At 35.4% G+C, this 24,327-nt stretch overlaps 1 protein-coding gene across 2 annotated transcripts in view; it reads left to right on the top strand.

Annotated features, from left to right (window-relative positions):
• LOC138703128 (ATP-binding cassette sub-family G member 4-like) overlaps positions 1 to 4,574 on the top strand; it is a 71,476-nt gene extending 66,902 nt beyond the window's left edge. For both annotated transcript variants that reach the window (XM_069830741.1, XM_069830742.1), the window contains one exon: positions 1,255 to 4,574. In XM_069830741.1, the coding sequence (XP_069686842.1) occupies positions 1,255 to 1,599 (345 nt within the window). In that variant the 3' untranslated portion in view covers positions 1,600 to 4,574. The remainder of the gene's footprint in view (positions 1 to 1,254) is intronic.
• Positions 4,575 to 24,327: the final 19,753 nt, after the last annotated feature.

The raw sequence follows: 24,327 nt of genomic DNA, 5'->3' as shown, positions 1-24,327 counted from the left end.
CATTTGTCTCGGCTAGCGACTAATCATAATGACGTTTGTATGGTGTGAAATCTCATCACCGCATAATATAATAATAATAATAATAATAATAATAATAATAATAATAATGATGATAATGATAATGATAATGATAATGATAATAATAATAAAGTAAAAATATATAGTAATATAAATGTCCGCAAGAAATTTATTTATTTATTTATTTATTATTTTGCTAATAATTATAACATAACATATATTATATATAGAAAAAGCTTTAGCTCGCCCCTGAAAGAGGAGAACTCGTGCTCAGGGGCGGATTCCTGAATTGAAATTAATAAGTATACAATACAATTTGTCTTATGTCTACTACGCAATTATAGTATATAAATTTAAATTTACAATTTTTCAATTTTTATAAAATCCATACATAACTTTTTAAATTTAATACTAGAACTATTAGAATTGACAAGATTAGGATATTTAAATATAAATTTGTTATATATTCTTGGGCCTAAATTACTACTATGATTAAATACTGTAACAGTGTTGAATTTTGGTTCAAACAATTTTAAAGAATTCATACCTTTTGTTTCATAACTATAAGAATACAATTCAAAATTATTTCGATTTTTATGTATGAATTTTATTAATACACTATAATAAATTTGTTTTGCGTTAAATACATTAAAGTCTAAAAACAAATTTTGAGATGGAAAATCAATAGGTTTATAAAGACATATTTTAATTATTTTCTTCTGTAATAAATAAAGTGGATTAAAACTGGATTTCAATGAGCTACCCCATCCTATAATTCCATACATAATTACCGATTGAAATAAAGTTAAATATATTGTACGTAATAAACTTATTGACAAGTAATTCCTCGATAAAACAAAATAATATACTATTTTACGTAATTTATTACAAAGGTAATTAATGTGTTGGCTCCATTTTAAATGATTATCGAAAATTATGCCTAAATACTTAACTTCAGAGGACTCTTTGCCAATGTCTGCCAAATCGAGGGTTTACTGTTATAAAAGTATGTGAAAGTAGACAATATGTTACCGGTACTGCTAAGAATGACAATATGTTAAGAAAACTCTGAAATTATCTCAACCCAAAACAGTTTGGAAGACCTCTTAAAAATAATAAGTACTTTTATACGTAGAATTTATTTAACTATATAACTTATGACTGGTAAAATGTTATTAACACTTAAGAAAATGTTATTAACACTTAATACATTTTATTTGTTGTTTCTTTTTTCAGGTGGGAATTTTTTTGATTTGCGTATCTTCTGTTATACTGATGTTATCCTCCGGCTTCTTTGCAGTTCTAAGAGATGTACCTGTGTTCTTGAAGTGGTTAACTTACGTCAGCTGTTTTAGATACGCATTTGAAGGTGTAATGCAATGTGTTTATGGTTATAATAGACTCGACATGCATTGTCCAGATATTTATTGTTATTTCAAATCTCCACTAAAGTTTCTGGATCAGTTTGATATGGTAGATGCAGTTTATGAATATGATATATTAGCACTGATTGTATGGATTTTACTACTACAAGTTTCATTGTATTTAGCTTTAAAATGGAGAGTTCATACTTTGCAATAATCATTTTCTGCTTTCAAGATCTGAACCATTTGCCACTTTCTGTTCTCATTTGAGAAATTCACTGCTGAAAGAACTTATTGCAGCATATTGAATTGTTCTTTTTTGTTCATTATACGAAGCAAAAGGAGAATATTGTGGTGTTACAAGAGGTTTACTTCGAGATTTTATTTCACTATGTTCTCTTTGGTAGTCTGATAGTTACCATTCTCGTCTCTGGAACCAATTATTGTGGAAAAACAAAAAAATACGAGTACGGTAAAGGTTGGTAATATTGTGATATGATAATAATATGAAAGACATTCTTTCAGCTTTCCCAATAACGGGACTACCTCATTGGACAAAGCACAACAAATACACAGAGTGAAAACAAAACAGACCACAAAAGAGAAATGCAGGGAACGAACAAAAAGGGAAATTAAGGACAGGAAAGATAATAGGATACATATAATAGCTCATTGAATGAGAATCCGATGTATCCAATATTTTCTATGTTTAACAGGTCTTTTTCTAGGACGAAGAAGAAATAATAAAAGTAGTTCTTCCTCGACGTGTATTATTATAATGCGAGTGAATAATGACACACCTTTTGCAGTTCGACTGCCGCCGGAACCGACGACACATAACGCTCGTATCGACAGCAGAGTCGCTCATGTCGACTGCTTCTGCCGTCGAAGAACCGCTCATGTCGGCGGCAGACAGACTGCTTTTTGCAGTCGACCTTGGCGGCTAAAAGTCGCTCGTGTGTAAGGGCCCTAAGTGATTATCATGAATAATAATATCAATAGACCGTTTGCATGGTACTTAAAACGTGAGACAAAAATAAACAAGATTAAGATAAAGTTTAATCAATATTTATTTAACAAGTCAAAACCTATTGTAAACGTTACCAGTTTATGCACTGCGATAAGATAAACTGGGAAGAATAAGATGTGAGCTAAAGATAACAGAAGCCCTAATTAAGAATGAAACGAATTGGAGTTATTTAAAAAATATTTCAGCTGCACATTCAATTTTCATATGGTGAGAAGTTGGGCAAGGATAAACTTGAATGGTTAGTACCAATGGAAGGCCCTCACTTCTGACGCCGATCTTCGTTGTAATATCCAGGTTTCTTAAATTGGACATTTTTTTTGTCAAGAAAGGAAAATGGAGAAACTGTTTTATAAAATATAAGAGGTGAGTGTGCGTGCGTGTGTGCGTGCGTGAGTGTGCGCGCGCACACACATCTCTTATATAATATGTAATATTTCAAATTTTTGTAACCATCTAATTTCGCATCAGAACTTTTGTCTTTCTTTTGCTCTTCATCTGTTTAACTTTTTCCTTTCCTACCGGCTTACTAGTCAATGCTGTGTAAGGTGGGTATAGTAGCGCCAGCGTTTTTGGTGTATGTCCTATAGTATAGTGCCCAGTTTGTGAGCATGTTGTTAGTGCAGGTGAGAATGGCACCATTTCCTATACACGTCACATTCGCCATTTGTCAAACACAGTTGTCAGATTGGCTGCGGCAAAGGTAAAACACTCGTATTTAACGTTCCTATTACTTATTTCACACGCCAAAAACGGTGACACGGACAAAGATATGGACCGAAATTTAACGGGCCCATTGCGGACCTCCCCGATCTGGCCACCGCTAAGACAACGGACAAACATCCAGTCCCGTAGACGGAAAATAAATCTCTTCCATTGCCCACACCGGGAATCGGGCCACGAACCGTTTGCTTGGGAAGAGAACACCCAATCCACATAGCCACAACGGTGGAGGAGGTGGATTGCTTAGGGTAGAGATTATTTACAGTTCCGTGAAGAGTAGCTACGTCACTCCATTGACTTGCTCTAGTGTTAACACTGAAATCGCCACTGGCGTAGCTCAGTCGGTTGGGATTTTCCCCAACCGTAAGGCAAATATCAGGTAATCTATGGCGAATTCTCGGCCTCATCCCGCCAAATATCATCTCGCTATCACCAATCTCATTGACGCTAAATAACCTCGTAGTTGATATAGCGTCGTTAAATAACCAAGCAAAAAAAAACACACTGAAATCACTGAATAAAAATTACAACTGCTGAATTTCCCAACAGGTCAGACCTCGCACGTCTGCTTCTTCCGGGTAATGCGAGTTACAGTACTGTGTAATCTTCTGTAGTAGGCTACAAAAGGTATATTTGATAAGTTCATCTTGAAAAGTTGTAAAGTCTGGTTGATTTTTGTGTCCAATAATTTAATTAGCGGTCCATGGCTTCAATAAGGAAGAGTGTAATAAGACGCATTTCTATGAAGGGAATAAGTGCATGTGTAAATTCTGTAGTGGTAGAGCAACTTTATGTGATGTATATCACGTGTTAAGCTGTACACAAATGACAAAAATTGTTACAGATTTCAGTGCAGAGGACAACCATTACTATTACTATTATTATTTTATTCTCATACCGTGAAAGATAATGAATTGGACGGCAGAAGGGGTAGACCATGAGAATGTTGGTTAGATGGGTTTTTAATAATAATAATAATAATAATAATAATAATAATAATAATAATAATAATCTGTATTTGAAAGATAATAATAGTATACTTCTTTTGGTTGGCACTCCCGATGAAGCAAAGGCTTGTGGCTGGGAGTGGAGTATTACATTGTATAATTAAAAAGTAATAGGGCCTATTACAAGCTTAAGCCTACACTAAAATAATTATTTAATTGTTTAATTTAAGAAATAATCAAATGTCAGTAAGCAAAAGTAAAGTTAAAAATACCAAAATAATAATACAAGCAATACAATAAAATTATATCAAATACACAGAAGAGTAGGTTAACCAGAAAGTACAAGGGGCGATGGCCCCCTTGAACAATAATAAAGCAAAATGAAAAAGTATTAAATAATACAATTGTAAAATAAATACAAAATATAATGCAATAATATAATGGAGTAATATATTATATACATAAATTATATTTTATTTCTATTATATTTATTGAATTTTGGAAGATTCATATCATATATATATATATATATATATATATATATATATATATATATATATATAATTTAATGTAAGAGAGAAATATAAAAAATGTATAATATCAAAAATGAAAATATGAAGAAAAGAAGAAATACATATACAAAATAAAATTGAATTAAAATTTATTATAGTACTAATCAGTATTTAAAATCAGTTGAAGTGCTTGCTTTTTTAATAATTTATTATTGGAAGATGCTAATTTTGAATGTTTTTAATGAAGTTATTATACAGTCTCGGGCCGAAATTTGAGGCATGCCTTAGTCCTGCTTCAGAATTGCATTTGGGTTCAAACAAAGGACATGATATACTGTGTCCTCTTGTACTGTAACCATAATCATTATAGTTATTATTTTTATAGTAGTATTTTAATAGGATATATATGTATATATGTTTAATATTCAGTACATTAAATTCCTTGTATATGAGGCGTGTATGATAACCCACTTTTTTCTTAATACATATTTTTATTATTCTCCTCTGTAATAATAGACTCAAATATATTTGTCTTAATGTTATTTTTTGGATAAAATGTTTTAGTGAAACAAATTTATAAATTATTTTACGTAGTTTAAGTCACAGATAGTTTATATGGTAATCCCATCGCAAATTTTGATCTATAATAATACCTAGGTATTTTACTTGGTTTGATATTTTTATTTTTGGACATCTACGAATTGCTAACTGAGAATTATTGCTGTCATGAATAACTAAATTTTGACTCAGATTCATCGAAGACAAACCTGATTTCTTTGTAGTAAACGGTATTAATGTAGTTTTACCAGTATTGAGCGACAGGAGGTTTGTATCTATCAGTTTGACAGAGTATGCAGAGAAAAGGACTAACAAGGAGAGGACACGCTCTGTATATCACCGAATTAAATCAGATTTTGTGACATGAAAGTACAAGACACACTGTTTAAATTCATACCTGGTATGGGTGGCCAATGACTCCTCGTTTTGGAAATATTGGCTATTGTTTATGACATACTTCCGTTAGGTGCCTAATAGGGAAGCATTAGACTGTGTAAGGTCGTAGCTCATGTGGTTGGATGCTGAGTTGTCATCCAGGCAACCCGAGTTCGAATCCTATTGCCGTCTCATTTTTTAAAACTTGATATTATTATTATTATTATTATTATTATTATTATTATTATTATTATTATTATTATTATTATTATTATTATTATTATTTTAATTCACTTTCAGTTGTCAGTTCCTATATTCAAAGCCATGTTGAAATATACGTGGTATGCATCAAAATTGATAAACGAAAGAGAAGTGTCTGTGAATGTGAAGGATATCTGTTTCGCAGCAGAAGTGCGGAAAAATGTGTGTGACTGTGGACAACCTTCTTTCATTTGCTGTGCATGGTGCAGGAAATATGTATGTTTTGTGTGTTTTTATGACATCATAATGAATCGGGTACAAAATGAAATGGAATTGCTGCTACAGAAATAGAACAGACGCCAGTGACACATCTTACTTTACTGCGTGAGCAGTATTTCATTGTTTATCCTTTACAATACAATGTTAATTAATTAGTAATTTGTTCAAAACATGATGAAGCATTCAATACATTGAGAAATATGATATAGGTATGTAAATAGATAACTGTGATCACAATATTAATCATTATTAAAAGAAAAACATATAGAACCAGTTAAGATTCGAACTCAGGTTGCCTCGATTACAACTCATATGGGCTACGCAGTTACGCAGGCTAATGCTTCCCTATTGAGCACCTAACGGAAGTATGTCACAAACAATAGCCAATATTTCCAAAACGAGGGGTCATTGGCCACCAATATCAGGTATGACTTTAAACAGTACGTCTTGTACTTTCATCTCACACAATCTTATTCCATTCGGTGATATACAGAGCATGTCCTCTCCTTGTAAGTGATGATTAGGGCTCGGAAGTTGATAACCTAAAAATCACAGAAAAATGACCTATAAAATTACCTTAAATTTCTGAAAAAATGATTGTGATCTTTATAGTAAAATCTATCAAAATAATAGTATAATTTTATCTGTAGAAAATGCATTCTCACCAAACTCAGTCGCTGACTGTCGCAAAAGAACTTTCTCTGCTTTGTTTTTCTTTCCGCACTTTTACGTCTTCACTTGTGTGATACAATATGCTGGCTGTGGGCACTGCGGCTGCAGTATTTGTTCTGTTGCGTTGAATGGGGGGAAGCACGTAACACACGTGATCAGGAGTCAAGACTGATGCAAAGGAAAATAATTCTTGTACGACGAAATGGAATTGCTAAAGCAATCTGCAGTAGGTTCTCGAATATAGGCTACGAGTACACTATAAAAATGTGCGTTCGTAAGCTGAAAAGAGCAAAAATGCAACAAAAAGAAGAACATTTCCTAAGATATGACCAAAAGACAATTAAAAACCGAAAAAAAAAAATGCAAAATAAAAGTAGGCTATAGTACGTGTTGAAGTGAAACGAGTTTGTATTGCGCCATGTATTGTCTGTGATGTCTCAGAAAAAAAATGATATTTCATTATCTTCCGAGTCCTAGTGATGATGAATGATGCTATGGACAGGCCATTTGGCGACAGCAGATTGGTTTGTGTTGAAGAAGAACCATTGTATAATGATTAATGGGATATCCCTGTCAACAATTATTATTATTATTATTATTATTATTATTATTATTATTATTATTATTATTATTATTATTATTATTATTATTATTATTTCGCGATAAAATCAGTCCGGCTTTGTTTCTCCTGAGAATGACGAGTAAGTAAAATCTCCTCAGAATGGGTTACCAACCCATCGCTGAGAAAGTTCAGTGGTGGGAATGCTACCTTAAGGCCTCTGAACCTGCATGTTTTCTGTTTGGTTATGCTCCCATAGCCAGGGGGATCCAGTTTGTGAGAGAAGCGATGGAGAGACCAGCTTTTCACCTGAGACGGAACAGGCCAAATGGCCTAAACCCTGATAGTTATTGATGATGATGATGATGATGATTATTATTATTATTATTATTATTATTATTATTATTATTAATATTTATTTTATTTAAAACTTTCCATCTATATTGGTTTCCAAATGGCAAAGAATAGCGAGGATATACAAGGAAAATTTTAAAAATAAATAGGAATGAAGAAACCATATGCAATTGTTGTTATTGTTGTTCAGTTAACTGTCCGAAGACAGGTCTGAACCTTACAAGTGATACCACCAAGGCATCACCTATGAGGCAATTAGGCCAGGAGATAATGGGGTAGGGTGGCCAGTTCCTTTCCCCTTCCATTGCATACATCGCCAACTAGCTACATATTACACTATTCAGACTTCAGATGCACATAAACAAATTTTTATTCCTCTGACACATATCGTCAAGTGAGATGTACTGCCCGATAACAGATATACTGTACATATCAGCCAGAACCTCAGTCATAGGAATACACACCATTATTGACTAAAACAGGTTTGCAAAACTGTGCTACAATTGTGGCAGACAGCATTAGCCGGAACAAGTAACTCATCCCTTCCTTTCAACTCTCCTGTCATTGGATATGGTAAGGGGAGAAGAGATTTACGAAACGTCACAGATACGTCATTGAAGGCCGAGGATTGTGGACGGGGCAACAAACTCTTTCTCCATGCTTCCACCCCTCTCTTTCCCAGTTCTGCTTCCCTGGACTGAAATATTTATGTTTTCACTTGTGACTCGACGATAAAGATTTTTATTATTTGATAACAGTGATTCCTGTAAATACGAAATAAGCTGTTAATAGCTACTAAAAGAGTTCTTTTAACTTTGAGAGGTCAATTAGAAGTGTTTCCAAATGTTAATAATTACATCTCGTGGGATTGTGCCACGTGCTCCAGACAAGATTCCAAATACTTCATATTTCTTGTAGTTTATACTTTTTGAGATGAAATGGATATGGATCATCTGGCAAGCTGCACAGCCCTTCAGATAGTTCAAGACATCACAGCGAAATATTGGGAAGCAAGGAGGAGAATGACTTCATTGTTAAGTCAAGAGCATTAGAAACATAACATATTTTTCCAGATAGTGTGGAAGAATATTGTTTTTTAAGACTGAGTGTACCGCGACATGATAAGAAGGAAGTGTTAAGTGTTATGGCTTCGCGGCCTGACCTGTGTGACCCAGCCCTCCAGTAGTGATGAGTAACTCGCTTTTAGTCTGTCTATTTACTTTTTGAAGAGGTCAAAATCCCTGAATCAAGCTGTACTAATTAAAATTGCCATGATTTATTCACATGATGGCGATAGTGGCGTCCCTTTTGTGATTTTTACAGTAGGCCTACATTGTACTGTAATGTTATGTTTGTCGGCCATAAAATAGCGAAATAAAACATAGTTTGAAATAAATAACGTTTCGAGTTTGTTGTTATTAGTAATGGATGGAAGTCAATTGGGTCGCGAGCGAGCCCTGGTGATCCCGAGGTCGTCAACCTTTTGGTAAGAGTGGGTCACAATGATAAGAAGTGAAGGAGATCTGGGCCAGAAATGATTTACAGTTAAATGATGTAATCATGTTTTGTGTAACGACGATCGCAACTGCCGACGTTATATCAGCGTTGCCGGTGTGCCGGAATTTTGTCCCGTAGGAGTTCTTTTACATGCCAGTAAATCTACTGACATGAGTCTGTCGCATTTAAGGACACTTAAATGCCATTGACTTGGGGCTGGATAGAACCCGTTACATCGAGCACAGGTCAGCACTATACCGATTGTGCCACCCAGGCCGACGACAGTTAAATTAATGATAAATCATTCAAATATATGAGGGGTTCACAACCAGAGTAGACCAAGTCCGTCTGGAGTAGTTCTGAGATAATGAATCTTAAAGTTCCTGACTCACGCTTAGCAACCTTCACCTTCCATAGGAAATGCTGCCCTCTGTGGAGTAACAAATGAGTTATGGACTTTATTTGTTGTGGAAATGAATAAAGCTAAGTTTTCTTCATCCGAAATTGTATTAATCCACGAACTGACCACTGGTGGACTTGGTCCACTCTGGTTGTGAGCCCCTCATATATGTACAGAATTACTCTCTTCATTAATAAATTATTTATTACATATTAATAAATTGAAAAAATAATACGAGACGCATCCAGAAAGTAAGTTTCCCGATTTTTCCCCCTTGAAAGTGAACGTAATTAGCCGTGTCAATTGCGCATGCGTAACAGATCTATGACGTATCAATCATAATATGCCAGCCGGGCAGGTCCCGCCTGGTGCCAGTAGCGTGGCAGCAGTGGTCCGAAATGGAAGCTCTTATTCCTTCTCCCGCCGCCTGCGAGGTTCGGTCGGTGATAAAGTTCTTTAATGCACAAAGCATTGCCCCAATTGAAATTCATCGGCAGCTCTGTCAGGTCTATGGGCCGAACATCATGAGTAAGCAGATGGTGCGTCGCTGGTGTAGGCAGTTTTCCGAAGGTCGTCAAAGTGTCCAAGATGAAGAGCGCAGTGGGCGACCGTCCTTCATCAATGATGATCGTGTTGAGCTGGTGCGGCAGTGCATCATGGAGAACCGTCGCTTCACGATTACGGAGCTGAGCAGGCATTTTCCGCAGATATCGCGATCCTTGTTGCATCAGATTGTCACTAAGCACCTGCTGTTCAAAAAAGTGTGCCAGGTGGGTGCCGAAAAACCTGACACCCGAACACAAAATGCAACGTTTAGGAGCAGCACTGACATTTCTGCAACGGTATCACGATGACGGCGACGAGTTCCTCGACAGGATCGTCACGGGCGATGAGACTTGGATTTCGCACTTCACCCCGGAAACCAAGCAGCAGTCAATGCATTGGCGGCATAGTGGATCTCCGGTCAGGACGAAATTCAAACACACGCTATCGGTACGGAAAGTGATGTGCACGGTGTTCTGGGACAGGAAGGGCATTCTGCTCATTAACTTCCTTCCAAGAGGTGAAACAGTGAACGCTGACCGTTACTGTGAAACGCTGCGAAAATTGCGACGTGCCATTCAAAACAAGAGGCGTGGAATGCTTACTGCAGGTGTTGTGCTCCTCCATGACAATGCTCGTCCACATACGGCTCGGCGCACAGCAGCTGTTTTGACGGAATTTGGCTGGGAGTTGTTTGATCACCCACCCTACAGTCCTGATCTTGCTCCCAGCGATTTTCACGTTTTCTTGCACCTCAAGAAATTCCTGTCCTCCGTTGAGCGTTTTGGCAACGACGAAGAGCTGAAGACGTCTGTCACACGCTGGTTCCATTCACAGGCGGCAGAGTTCTACGACAGAAGGAAACAAAAGTTGATCCCACGATACGACAATTGTCTCAATTCTGATGGTGGCTATGTTGAAAAATATCTGAAACATTGCTCTACCTATTGCCAATAAATGTTTTCCTGAAAGTGTGTATTCTTTCTTTTTTAAAATAGGGAAACTTACTTTCTGGATGCGCCTCGTATAACTAAACAAAATAGGAACTAAATTATGTTAATTAGCCTTTGTAACTTTTGTAGACTCATAAATTCAAAGTCTCAAAACAATATGTGCTTCAATTGTACAAATGAAAATCTGACATTACAATTTACACCTTATCTTTAATAAGAAGATTGCGGCTGAGTTTTAGATGCAAGAAAATTTGGGCTATATCTGTTTCGAAGTTGGTGACTGATTTACGTAAATAGTGATGCAAATGGTAATCAGTTATTCTTGGGGTAAATTTTGATTTTACATATTTCATCCTTGAAAACGTCTACTCACATAAATGCTTCCGAAAATTGTCAACATTTGAGCTACAATTTTTTTTTAATGTTAGGAAACAGTGTAACTATTGAGACATTTGTAAAATTGCACCCTGATACTTGAATGAAATATTTCTTTCAGTTCGTCATTAGCCGGCATGTCAGTGAGCTCAAGTTGGTACATTTCAGATACTGTCTCAATATCAATGGCGAAAGGGTTCTGAAATAAGCGAATATCCTTGGAATATGTATCAAAATCCTAAAATCGTGCATGAAATTCCTTCTGCAACAATTCTAACATTTCACAAAATATTCTGTGCAAAACTGTGATACATTCCTTGCTTGGGCGGGTGAGTTCATTATGCATGAGGGAATAGTGAAGGAGGTAATTTAATTTTATTAGAGGATATAAGACTTGATTTTATTACAGTATTCATAAGACAGAGGGTGTGCCTCTCCTACTAATCAACTGTAGCAGAAACTGTTAAGTTCCCCAAACTAATAATTTATTTCGAGGTTGAAAAGAAATGTGGTTAGTTTTTTAAAATCTATTATTTTATTTATATACTTTTTGCCTTTCGTCAATGGGCCGGATAGATGTACTGTACATTGTGGGCCGTATGCAGTCCGCGGGCCGTAGATTGCCGATCCCTGCCTTAAGGGGATATGCATAGCCACGGTTGACTCTAGTACAGTGGTCGTCAGCACTCGCTGAAATGTGCAAAGGGTACGCGGTGCTGTCCCGTGTGCACTGTCGTGCAACAGGGAGAGATAGAGAGCATAGCCGCTAGCAGCTACGGAGTGCACCCTAGTGCACTGCGTTTTCCGCGGGCAAGAGAGACTAGCCCAGCGTGCTCTGTGCTGACGACACCTGCTCTAGTAGAAGGTCGGAAAGCTCAACTTGGCAACACTGTGTCGTCTGTTGTTGTCAGTCATACTGCTGTCATACTTCACTAACAGAACCAAAGAGTTTTAATGTTAATATCAGAAGAAAACCGTTAAAAAGTTAACCCTACGTCGTACAACGAGTGAGTATAATACATTACGGATTATAAATAGATATAATTGTAGCAACATTTGCAACAAAGTAAAGTAATCCTCTTACATATTTTTATGTTCGACCATGCCGAAATGTAGTAATTATATACCTGGTAGTAGCCCTTTAATGCACCTCATTAAAGTACACCTATTCATTAAAGTTCAGGTGTTCAGCCAATGACAAATCACCTTTGTACCATTATAAAACCGCAAGTATCGATTATTCTCGGATATGCAATCGAAAGACAATTAGCGAAAAGTCACGGAGGCTGGAAATCCAATACTGTCGCAGAAGGTTATGTTCTATTACTATAATAATTAGCGTTAATTGTAAATAATATTCAAATAAATTCAATTTGTCATCTCGTTTTTCAATTCTGAATCAATTTCCAGGTTATATCAAGAGTAATGTTCATCTTATTCTCGGTCCACACCTGTGGAGTAACGGTTAGCGCGTCTAGCCGCGAAACCAGGTGGCCCGGGTTCGATTCCCGGTCGGGGCAAGTTACCTGGTTGAGGTTTTTTCCGGGGTTTTCCCTCAACCCAACATGAGCAAATGCTGGGTAACTTTCGGTGTTGGACCCCGGACTCATTTCACCGGCATTATCACCTCCATCTCATTCAGACGCTAAATAACCTAAGCTGTTGATAAAGCGTCGTAAAATAACCTACTAAACAATCTTATTCTCTACGTTATATCAAGGTCAATGACATTCAGCCTGGGAAAAAATTAATACTTTCGCGTCTGCGCACATCTCACAATTCAGGATTAGTTCGTTACTCACATAACCATAACATGACCTACTTTTGAATAATTTCAAGTTAGAAATATGGTCGAGCATAAAAAGTCGTATGAAACTTGCCTATAATGGTAATTAAGACGCTCGTATGAAAATTATGAAAATGTCATCTCTTATAAAATTGCTGTAATTTAATACAAGGCTCCGTAAGTGGTATGTCGTGTCTTCATTATTTTTCTCGTTATTTCCCACATGCTATAGTTTATATTATTTATAAAAATATTCCATTACATTATGTACAAAACTCAAACACGTACGATTCATAGGCGTGAATATTAAACACATTTTGATACATTGTAATTTATTTAGGTCATTGGCCTACATTGGTTTTCAGCCAGAATTAATGGATCTATCCAGTTAGGCTAGGCCATTTTTTTCACACTTCAATAATATTCATTTATAAAAAGGTACTATAGATATCTTAAAAGGAATCATATCTTTATTATTAGATATTTTTATCTTATTTCCAATATCTATACGGCAATTATATATTGTTTATGCAAACATTATTCCATTACATTACATGCAATACTCAATACATACTATACAAGTCCTAGGCATAAATGTCTAGGCCAGGCCTGCAGAACTGTAGCTCTTGAGAGCAACTGCTTTACTCCCCTCTTTTACCCCACCCACCTTTTCTACCTGCGCGGTCACGGCGTTCTACTGGGTGTTCATTTCAAAGTGTGTCATGACGTCACTGTTGTGAGTCAGCGATTTGAAGTGAGTTTCAGCTTTTATGTCAGAGAAGGTCAAGCTGAACTTGAGAACGTGTATGGTATAACTTGAACGTCGTAGCAACAGATGGTGGTCTGTACGATCTGTGTGCTACAATAACCTCTTTCGAACTATGTTTTGCGCGAGCAAGTCGTATGCAGAGTATTTGTTATCATCGGTTGCGTACGGCAACATTCCACAATACAAATCAAATGCTCCGTGTCCATGTTGACCGTCGAAGTTAATGTCAACAAAAACTGTACGTAAGTAATCGTCTTAACCCTCTCCCCATATCCCGACAGTAAGAAAAAAACTCACCCCAGTACGTGTTTCCAAACAGTTCACATTCCTGCCACTCCTGGAGTTAGCATACGTATCGGTAAGTACTCTTCGGAATTAACGCTGTACTTGCTAGGCAACTTTTCTGGCACATAGGTAATACGCCTCTGCGGAAGTGTAGGAAGATTGAATTCTCTAGGCTCATCGAATAGCCACATGACGTCATACAGCGAGTCATGACACACTTTGAACTGAACATCCAGTAGTTGCGCTCGGCTGCATCAGCATTCATTCTCGGGGCGGTAGTCGATCATCCTCAATAGACGTGGAGTGAGGCTGACGTCATAGTTCCCCTAATTTGCGAGTTCTGCAGGCCTGGTCTAGGCCTAGGCCGTACACTATATTAAATACGTTTTATCTTATTTAGGCCTATATTTTTCAACTCTTTTTCTAAAAACGTCTGCAATTTTCTCTTACCATACACAGCTTTACTGGCAACTATAATATCATTCCTTGCCTTTGAATATTATTATTTAACCATGTTCATAATGCCTGAAAGTATTTTATCAGCAAGTTTAACTTATTTCATTGCACGCGTGCATACATGTTTACAATGCCAACATCACTACACAAGACTGTTTTTGAGAGTAACTTCAACAACTTCTTTTGATTTCCACATTTTGCATAGTTTTCTTCATTAACACTGTTCGAAATCAATGTATTTACAATGCAGTAGGCAACTGTGCAATGTAAAGTAAAAAATCTGAAGGAAGATTAAAGTCCTCCTCGATTCAAAGTGTCAAAATAAATATCTTGATCTTTGGTTTCTTTCCCTACCAAGTAATCAATAAGAAGCGAGCATGATATCTTTCAGTTATGTAAATGTTTTTGGATTTTTTCCCCTACATGGCATCGTGACTTTACCCTCTTTTTGGTGATATTTGGTATTTGTTGTTAGCAACACTGAAGAGGTGGCCAAATTATCCTTTCAGGAACTACTCCTACGTAATATTCACTACACATCAACTCTAACTACGATTCTGGTCTTTATAGCAGACGATGGAATTCGTTCCCTCGGAGATTACAGTGATATGTTTTTGTAGCTAGCTAGAAGTAATATAAACGGCGAAATTAAATTAAGTAACAACGTTACATTAAAATATCCTTAAATCATTGTGAAAAATTTTAGTCGAATCTCTTTATTGCAGTAATATTGCCATTCTTTGCCCCAGTCTAAACTCAGAAAACGAGACAAAAATAGAGAACAGCTCAAGGATAAATTGCTGAAACTACAATACGTAATAAATTGCAGCCTATAATGTATGTTATTATTCGTGAAGGAAAAAGTGGCTTGTTACACGAACTATGTTGCTAAATAATTTACGTGCATGTCCAGTCTGCTTCTATACGTATCTTCAAACACGTGTTCTACTACTGAGATTAACTCGGTTGATCTTGCGGTTTTCGGCAGTTTGTAGAGTGAGTAATATATAATGAGTATTAATTTAGCTGAGTTGTAAGTACGGGCTATTCCATCTCAAATGGACCTAAATATAGAGAAAATTGACCTTGCAATTTTTAAATACAATTAAACTTTTTCTGTCCGTACACAAATATGATACAATGCTTTGTGTAAAGTTTGAGGCATCAGAACTTCATAGTGTTTAAATTAAAAATATTTTAATTTATCGTATTTTCATAAAATTACCGACTTTAAACTGTTGTGGCTCCGAAACCCTTTCACCCAATGATCAAAATCATGGTTTATTTTGATGCTGAAAAGTTAAAGTTTATATTGACATGTAAACAGTTTTTCTTACTTTTTATGGAAATGGAGAAATTTAGATTTTTCTTAATTAAGACACCTTTGCCCACGAAAAAATATTTTAAAAATATATGGTTAGATTCCGCATTGAAAGTACAAATAAACACGTATTTTTTACTGGTGCAACGTTAATAAGAAAGTATTGAAAAATCAAATAAAGAGAATAAATAGTACGCGCGTGAACTAACCAGCTGACTGTGAGACGGGAGGTAGTCGAGACAAGCAAGGCCAGGAGACATAAACACGTGATGTTTCGTCTAGTAGCGCATAGCTGGGCTAGCTTTATCAAAGGCTTTCATAAACCCAGGAGTAAAATGACGCCCAGCGCTCGCTTATCTTCATCTCTCGGCCAGTCCGTGCTGTGTTGAGCCTTTCAAGTCTAGGCGTGTGAAAATAATTTATTTAATACCCCCGAAACTTATTGCCGTGACACTAAGCAAACAATGCCGAATCCCTCTTAATAATGCAAGCTTTTTTCTCAATATTTTTTTACATTTTTACAAATGGGCAAAAAGCCTAAAAGTAAGTAAATTCAGATTATCTGTCTCTCTGTATACAATAAAAATAAGGATTACTTCTTATCATAACCTACCAAATGTCAGCTTCAAAATGAGCTCTCGTTCAATGTTCTGCAGTAAATGGTTCCAGAGTTCTGAGCGCTGAAAGAGGCTTGTTTTTCTAAAATACGCTAAATTTGTCGCTCAACAATACGAAAACCGTTTCACTTTCGATAGTATATTTTTGCAAATGCACTCTCCTCAGCACCTTGTATAAATAGGGAAAAAATTAGAGTATAAAAAATGCGAGGTTTTTTACTGATCGATTTCATACGGAATAGCCCGTACGTAGTGCAAGAATGTAGACGTCATCATTCGTCGCGCTACGAACATCATCAGCGAGCAACATCATTTTCGCAAGTATTTGTTAAACCTATTATTTAAAACTTGTAACGTTAGTGTTGAAAATGAAATGTATAAGATTTGCACAATTGTAAACTAATCATTAATCTATTTTAATTGACATTATAAGTTACATGAAATTTGTGTTTGAGACTCCGTCAATAACTTTTCGTTTATTGCAATTATTTTAATAAACAAGACGAACGTTTTCGCCCATAAAGAGCATCTTCAGGTTCTTACATGAGATTATATTAGAACACTAATAATACAAAATTTTATGATCTCATGTAAGGACCTGAAGATCCTCTTTATGAGGGAAAACGTTCGTGATTAGTGTTCAAATATAATCACATGTAAGGATCTGAAGAAGATCTTTATGAGCGGAAACGTTCATGATTAGTGTTCACATATAATCTCATGTAAGGATCTGAAGATGCTCTTTATGAGCGAAAACGTTCATGATTAGTGTTCACATATTATAATCTCATGTAAGGACCTGAAGATTCTCTATATGAGGGAAAGGGAAAAGTCCATGATTAGTGTTCAAATATAATCTCATGTAAGGATATGAAGATGCTGTTTATGAGCGGAAACATTCATGATTAGAGTTGAAATATAATCTCATGTAAGGACCTGAAGAAGGTCTTTATGAGCGAAAACGGCCATGATTAGTGTTACATATAATCTCATGTAAGGACCTGAAGATTATCTGTATGAGGGAAAGGGAAAACATCCATGATTAGTGTTCAAATACAATCTCATGTAAAGATCTGAAGATGCTGTTTATGAGCGAAAACGTTCATGATTAATGTTCAAATAAATATAATCTCATGTAAGGACCTGAAGAAGGTCTTTATGAGCGAAAACGGCCATGATTAGTGTTACATATAATCTCATGTAAGGACCTGAAGATTATCTGTATGAGGGAAAGGGAAAACATCCATGATTAGTGTTCAAATACAATCTCATGTAAAGATCTGAAGATGCTGTTTATGAGCGAAAACGTTCATGATTAATGTTCAAATAAATATAATCTCATGTAAGGACCTGAAGATACTATTTTTCAGCGAAAACGTTCGTCTTATTAATTAATGTAATAATTGTAATAAATGAGTTACTGATTGAACCTCAAACACAAATTCATAAGTAATCATTAATCAATAAAAGTAACAATATAGGTACTCGTAGTACTGAAAAGAAAACAGTGTGAAGTCAGATCGTTGGGAAACCTGTATTAGGTGTAAAACGTATAATGAAGCCATATTAGTTTAGATACGAAGTAGGTCTATAAATTGTCGTTTTACGATCACATACTAACAAAAAGCAGTAAAGTTGTGCGTTTTCATATCCAGTCTGTAATATTCTTAACGTAACAATCATGTTTGAGATTAATTTAATTTGTTGTAAACAAATGTTATGTAATTAGACATCGGATTTTTAGGCACTAAAAATTGCAGTTTTAGGCGCCTAAAATAAGCTCAAAATTTGTAAAATTAGGCTCTATTTTAATGAAAATAGGCATTTTAGGCACATCAAGGTATCATACTTATTTCTTTCACTGAAAGTTTTAGTTATACACTAAAATACGCACAAAAAGTATGTTTAAGCATTCAAAAAAGAATACTATATTATATTTATAAACAGAGCTGCACAAATTTAATATATTGAAACTAATGAAATAATGATTATTGATATCAAGATTACTCATTTTAAGTTATTGAAATTCAGTTCCATGCTCAGACTTTATTATAATTATCTGCACAGTACACCACCAGAATTTTTTCTAAATTCTCCACAGTTAACCTTTGCCTTTTGTCACTGACAATCATTTTGAAAGCAGAAAAACTTCTTTCAACCGAAACTGATGTGAGAGGCGCAAATTTTAAATTAGGTGCAATAGAAACATCAATACTTACTGGAACATTTACACTTTCCCCCGATATCACTTTTGATGCTTTTTCCAACAATGAAAATCCTACATTCTTATTTAATACGTTGTCCCACTTATTTTTAACTTTTTTCCCAGTTTCGCCCAAAGCAGAATGTATGTTCACTTGAGCTTCCTTTACTATTGCTATTTGGCTACAAAGAGATTGTTTTTCACGTTCTAATTGTTCAATGCTTGCAGGTATGAAAGAAAAGTTTGATGTTATGTAGGCAATATCGTTTTTCACTCGTGAGTCATTCAGACAATCTTTCACTGCTTTCACACACGCTGCACTATCAGTTTCAGGTAATTTATCAATAACTGTGACCACTTCTTTAAAATACTTAGAATAATACACCACTGACTGAATCCAGGTTCCCCATCGTGTAACAACCGGCTGAGGTGGGAGTGGGATATCTGGAAAGTTCTCTCTGAATATTGAAATCCTGGATGGGGCTTTACAAAAACATTTTTTTGTGTTAGAAATAAACGAATTGACAAGAGGAAATTCATTCCGGATTGTTTCAGACACCCTGTGAAGGCCATGTGCTAGACAGGTTACATGCGTGATGTTAGGATAAAATGTTTTAAGAAGTGGAGCTGCAGCAACCATGTATGAGGCAGCATCAGTACAAAACAACAGAACTTTAGAATCGTCTATATTACCTGAGTATAAAGACTGTAGGCCTTTATTTACAAAATAAGCAATGGCTTGCCTATTCACTTTCGAAAGTTCCTTAACACATACGAGGTGTGGAATCGAAGGTCCATCAGGACTAAGTTTTCCTACTACCATATTTGCTATATACCTATTCATAGGATCTGAGGTTTCATCCACAGAGACCCATATGTAAGAATCACCTATATCCTCCCGAATGGAAGCTAAAGTTTCATTGTATATTCTGTCTAAGTAATTTTTTCTTAGGGTCGACTCAGATGGGATATTTTGTTTGCAGTATTTTTGTAAAAACTGTCTTAAAACCGGATTTTCAATTGCATTCCAGGGAATGTTAGCAGCAACAAACACTCTGGTTAAATCAGCATAGAAATTGCTGCTGAGATTGGATGAAGTAGGCTGTGTTAGTAAAGTTTGTTGCAGTTGATTTTTCTGCTGAGCTTTAGCCTTATGAGCCGCTCCTTGCACATGCTGCTTTAGGTGGCACTTCTTTTCTTGCGAAATTTAAAAATGTAAAGTAAACTGAATTAAAATAAAATCCTAATTGTTGTATTGTCGTATTTCTATCACAAAGTTAGTGGGTTCGAACAATCAAAATTTTAATGACCTGCAAATACTTCAACTATCGGAATTTAAAAGGTTAAAGTGTAGTGGTCTTAAAAAGAATTATACCTCAGGATAGCTCAGTCAATGTATAAATATTATAGGCCTACTCATTAAAATTAATAGAATTTATATATTTCAACTATTGTTACATACCTGTTTGCTACAAATCTTGCAGAATATTATTTTTCCATCATAAGTGAATTATGAATATTCTGTTAGCCATTGCCGGATCAATGTAGATTTTGCACTTATATTTTTCGGCATTATCGCGTTAAACTTCACAGGAAAACGTCCTACCGCTCAAAACTTCTCAACACAAATAAGGTGAGGGAAAGAGCAACTGTTACCGAGCATTCAAATGAACCGTTGTTATTGAGATTCAATTGGAAAAAATACAAAGTTCCACTTATTGTTGCATTTCCTGGTAGTGTTAACACTAGGAGGGCCATTCTTTTAAATATTTTGTAACGGTTTACCCTACTAATTCGCAGTTTTACGACTTTTCATAAATATTTCAAAAACACTCTTCCTCCAAAAATTGTGATTTTATGACACTCTGAAGGGCAGTACAGCTAATCGGTTTCAGACCGAAAACAGTCATTTTTATAGTATAGTATATCTCTGAATCGGTAGCAGCACATGTTGTGATTGTTGCCTGCTTCAAAACTAAGGTTGGTTCTTTGTCGGCATTTATGCCTCCAAACATGTTAAATTCGGTGAAATCTATTGCGAGTGTCGTGAGATTCAAAACATTTTGTTTCCTTTATCAATGGTTTCATGGCCGGTGTGAAGCAAACTTTCCACTTTTTAAATGCCTTAAATTTCGCAGTGAATGCATGTATAAATTATAAAAAGTAAGAGTAAAATGCGAAACTTTACAGTGAGTTAGGCATTTTTAGGCGAATATTAACAAATTAGGCTCTAATAACCGTTTTAGGGCATTTTAGGGCACTATAAAACTCTTTGAATACGTTTCAATTTCCATGAAACACAAATATTAATAATTATTTTTACTTTTCTCCTAAAGAAACAAAATAGGCATTTGCCCTAGAATCCGATGTCTGGTAATTACGCTTCAACACTACAGGTGGGCCCTATATATTATCAGGAATATAATATGTTGTAAAAAGTAGGCAAAGGTATCTTCTTTACATACCATAAAGGCACTTGGAGATCACAGAAGTAGAGTACAGTGTTGTCATGGCTTCGGCACTAGAATGAGGCAGTGTGGTTGCCACAAACCTCCGATCGTCCTTTATCCCCGGGAAAGACTCGATACTCACTTTGACTGGGGGTTGAGTGGATTCCCAGACCGTTCTGGAATAAATATCCCGTCACCATTCTTGAATTTAATGATTTTTGATACCAATGACTTGAGATCATCCAAACTCTTGAAGTCCTCTCTTTCCATTTTTGTTACAATAAAGCTAACTTCACAACATCAACCCATTCATCTGGCGTGTAGACTATTGAACGCCTGTTTCTTGCATATTTTTCTATGCGGCCAAAATTACGATCGCATGGAAGTCAAGTCTGACCCACCACAGGATAGGAATGCTGAACTATTTCAAATCTTTTGGTAGGCACAAGAGATCCTTCAAAAGCAAATAGAGCCCAATTCTTTGTCTCTGATTCCATTTCCATTTTGGCCGTCAAATACGTGCTTTGGACAATGAAGTCTCCCATGTCCCAGAAAGAATGAAAAATATTATTTTTATCTCCAAGTAGCTTAGTATAGCATTTATTGGAACAAGTGCAAGGAGATCCTAAAGAATTTGCATAAACTGTCGTTTTTGTTTTACTATACGAGTACACATACTGTCGACCAACATTACGTTTTCGTTTAGCCTTCACTTTTTTCCATTTGTCACTGTTGCATTTACATAATAATTATATCTCCCGGACCCCTTCAATTATAAGTAGGTAATAACACATTAATTTTGTTACTGTATATATTACAGCCAATTTAAAAAATAATAAAAAAAACCCAGAGCCAAATTCTAGCTATGCAACTATAATAATAATAATAATAATAATAATAATAATAATAATAATAATAATAATAATAATAACAATAATAATAACAATAATATTTTATTGGGTTATTTTACGACGCTTATCAACATCTAGGTTATTTAGCGTCTGAATGAAATGAAGGTGATAATGCCGGTGAAATGAGTCCGGGGTCCAACACCGAAAGTTACCCAGCATTTGCTCATATTGGGTTGAGGGAAAACCCCGGTTTCGCGGCCAGACGCGCTGACCGTTACTTCACAGGTGTGGACAATAATAATAATAATAATAATAATAATAATAATAATAATAATAATAATAATAATATACCTAAAGTTATTTATCCGGAACTACAGTCTGATCCGTTTGGGTATGGATAATAATAATAATAATAATAATAATAATAATAATTTATTATTATAAAGTTATTATGATAGTAGGAAAAATTTCTTGCTGATTATATTATGATTAAAAGATGAAAGTTTCCATATATGACAATCAACAATGCATTATCTGAAAGGACAAATGAAAATCGTAGATGATGAAAATGTCTACTACAAATCAACAGCGGGCACAATGTGTTCTTGGTATGCTAAATTTGAGAGCGTTAAAAGAGCTCAATGGGAATTTCGACGTGAGTATGGTGTACGTAATGTACCTAAATACGATTTCATAATGTTGTGGTAGCGAACATTTTCAGACACAGGCTCTGGTTAAAAACATGCAGGAGGTCGCAGGTGAAACCCAGTACGAGAAGCAGCTATCCCTTGGCTTGTCCCCAAACTCCCCAGATCTAACCCCTCCTGACTTCTTCGTGTAGGGTTTTGTTAAAGACAATTGTCTATTCACAGAAATCCATGAACATGGATGATCTGAGAGTAAAAATTACTCAAGCTTTTCAACAACGGACAACGGACATGGGCTGAATTACATCACCTTTATGAGTTGTGCAGGGTGCGCAATGGGGGTCATGTTAAGCTCTGAGGAATCTCTCATCTTTCAGTGTTGTATGCACAAAGTTTCAACAAATAAAGTTCAGTAGTAAATATTTTACGGTGTTTTTATTTTATCCTTACCCAAACGGATCACCCTGTATAATAGATTCTACATTGGTTGGACTCAGCACTGCTTACAATACAACACAAATAGACAAAGTTTTCTTTATTTCACTAGGAGTAGTTCCTGAGTTAAACTTTGTAGCATGAACTCCGTCTTATTATTTAAATCCTGGCCGTTTGAAGGCAACTTTAATTTAACATACAGTCTTTGGTTGTAGTTTCTGACTGCAGGATTATTAAAGAGAGTACATATAGTATATTTTAAGCAAGGCAAAAAAAAAAAAAAATCAAACAGTTTATAACAACGATAGTCACGTAAGCTACATAGTGAAAACGCTACTAACTGTTTTTGCTTTCTCCAATAGGCCATCATCTTTCAAAATGTTGGAGCTTTGTTTTGTAAGTACGTAAGTGTATATGTATGTAGTATAGGGTGACCAGATTTCCAAAATAAAAAAACAGACACTTATTAAAGTTGACATGAAGCAACATTTTATCTAAACATTCTTTGTGTTTATATAATGTCAGTGAGCAATAAGGTCCAGTTTTATTTATTAAAGTAATAAGTACTACACTGTTTACAATAACTAGACTATAATAATTATACAAGTACATAATAGAGTAGCATGGATGCTTGGCTTAAGTCATTGTTGACAGTTTTTTATATTGTAACCAGTCTGGATTAATTAGGTTAACTTATCTGTTTAAAATACTTCAGGTTAATTTAGTAGTATTTATTTATTTAACCTGGTAGAGATAAGGCCGTCAGGCCTTCTCTGTCCCTCTACTAGGGGATTACAACTATAGTATGAACAATAAAATTACAATTAATATTAAATTTACAATTACAATTACAATAAAAATTAAAGTACGACAAGATTACCTGATTAATGAAAGCTAAACATTTTATCATATAAGTTCAGAACAAAGAATATTTTTGTATTTACTGAATTACAAATTAAACCTACAATAAAAAAATTCTATAGTGATGAAATTACCGGATATTGAAATATTTTGTGATAGGTTAAGAGAACTATTTACAAGAAACCATGTCTGAACGAGTCTCAATTACTGACCAAGTGCCTAGTAAGTTTGCGTTTGAATTCAAGTTTATTTCGACAGTCCCTGATGTTAGCAAGTAACGAATTCCAGA

This window comes from Periplaneta americana, chromosome 7, assembly GCF_040183065.1.
Source record: "Periplaneta americana isolate PAMFEO1 chromosome 7, P.americana_PAMFEO1_priV1, whole genome shotgun sequence".
NCBI classification, from domain to species: Eukaryota; Metazoa; Arthropoda; class Insecta; order Blattodea; family Blattidae; genus Periplaneta; species Periplaneta americana.
The sequence above is the reverse complement of the archived record's forward strand: the minus strand, read 5'-3'. Positions and strand labels throughout refer to the sequence as shown.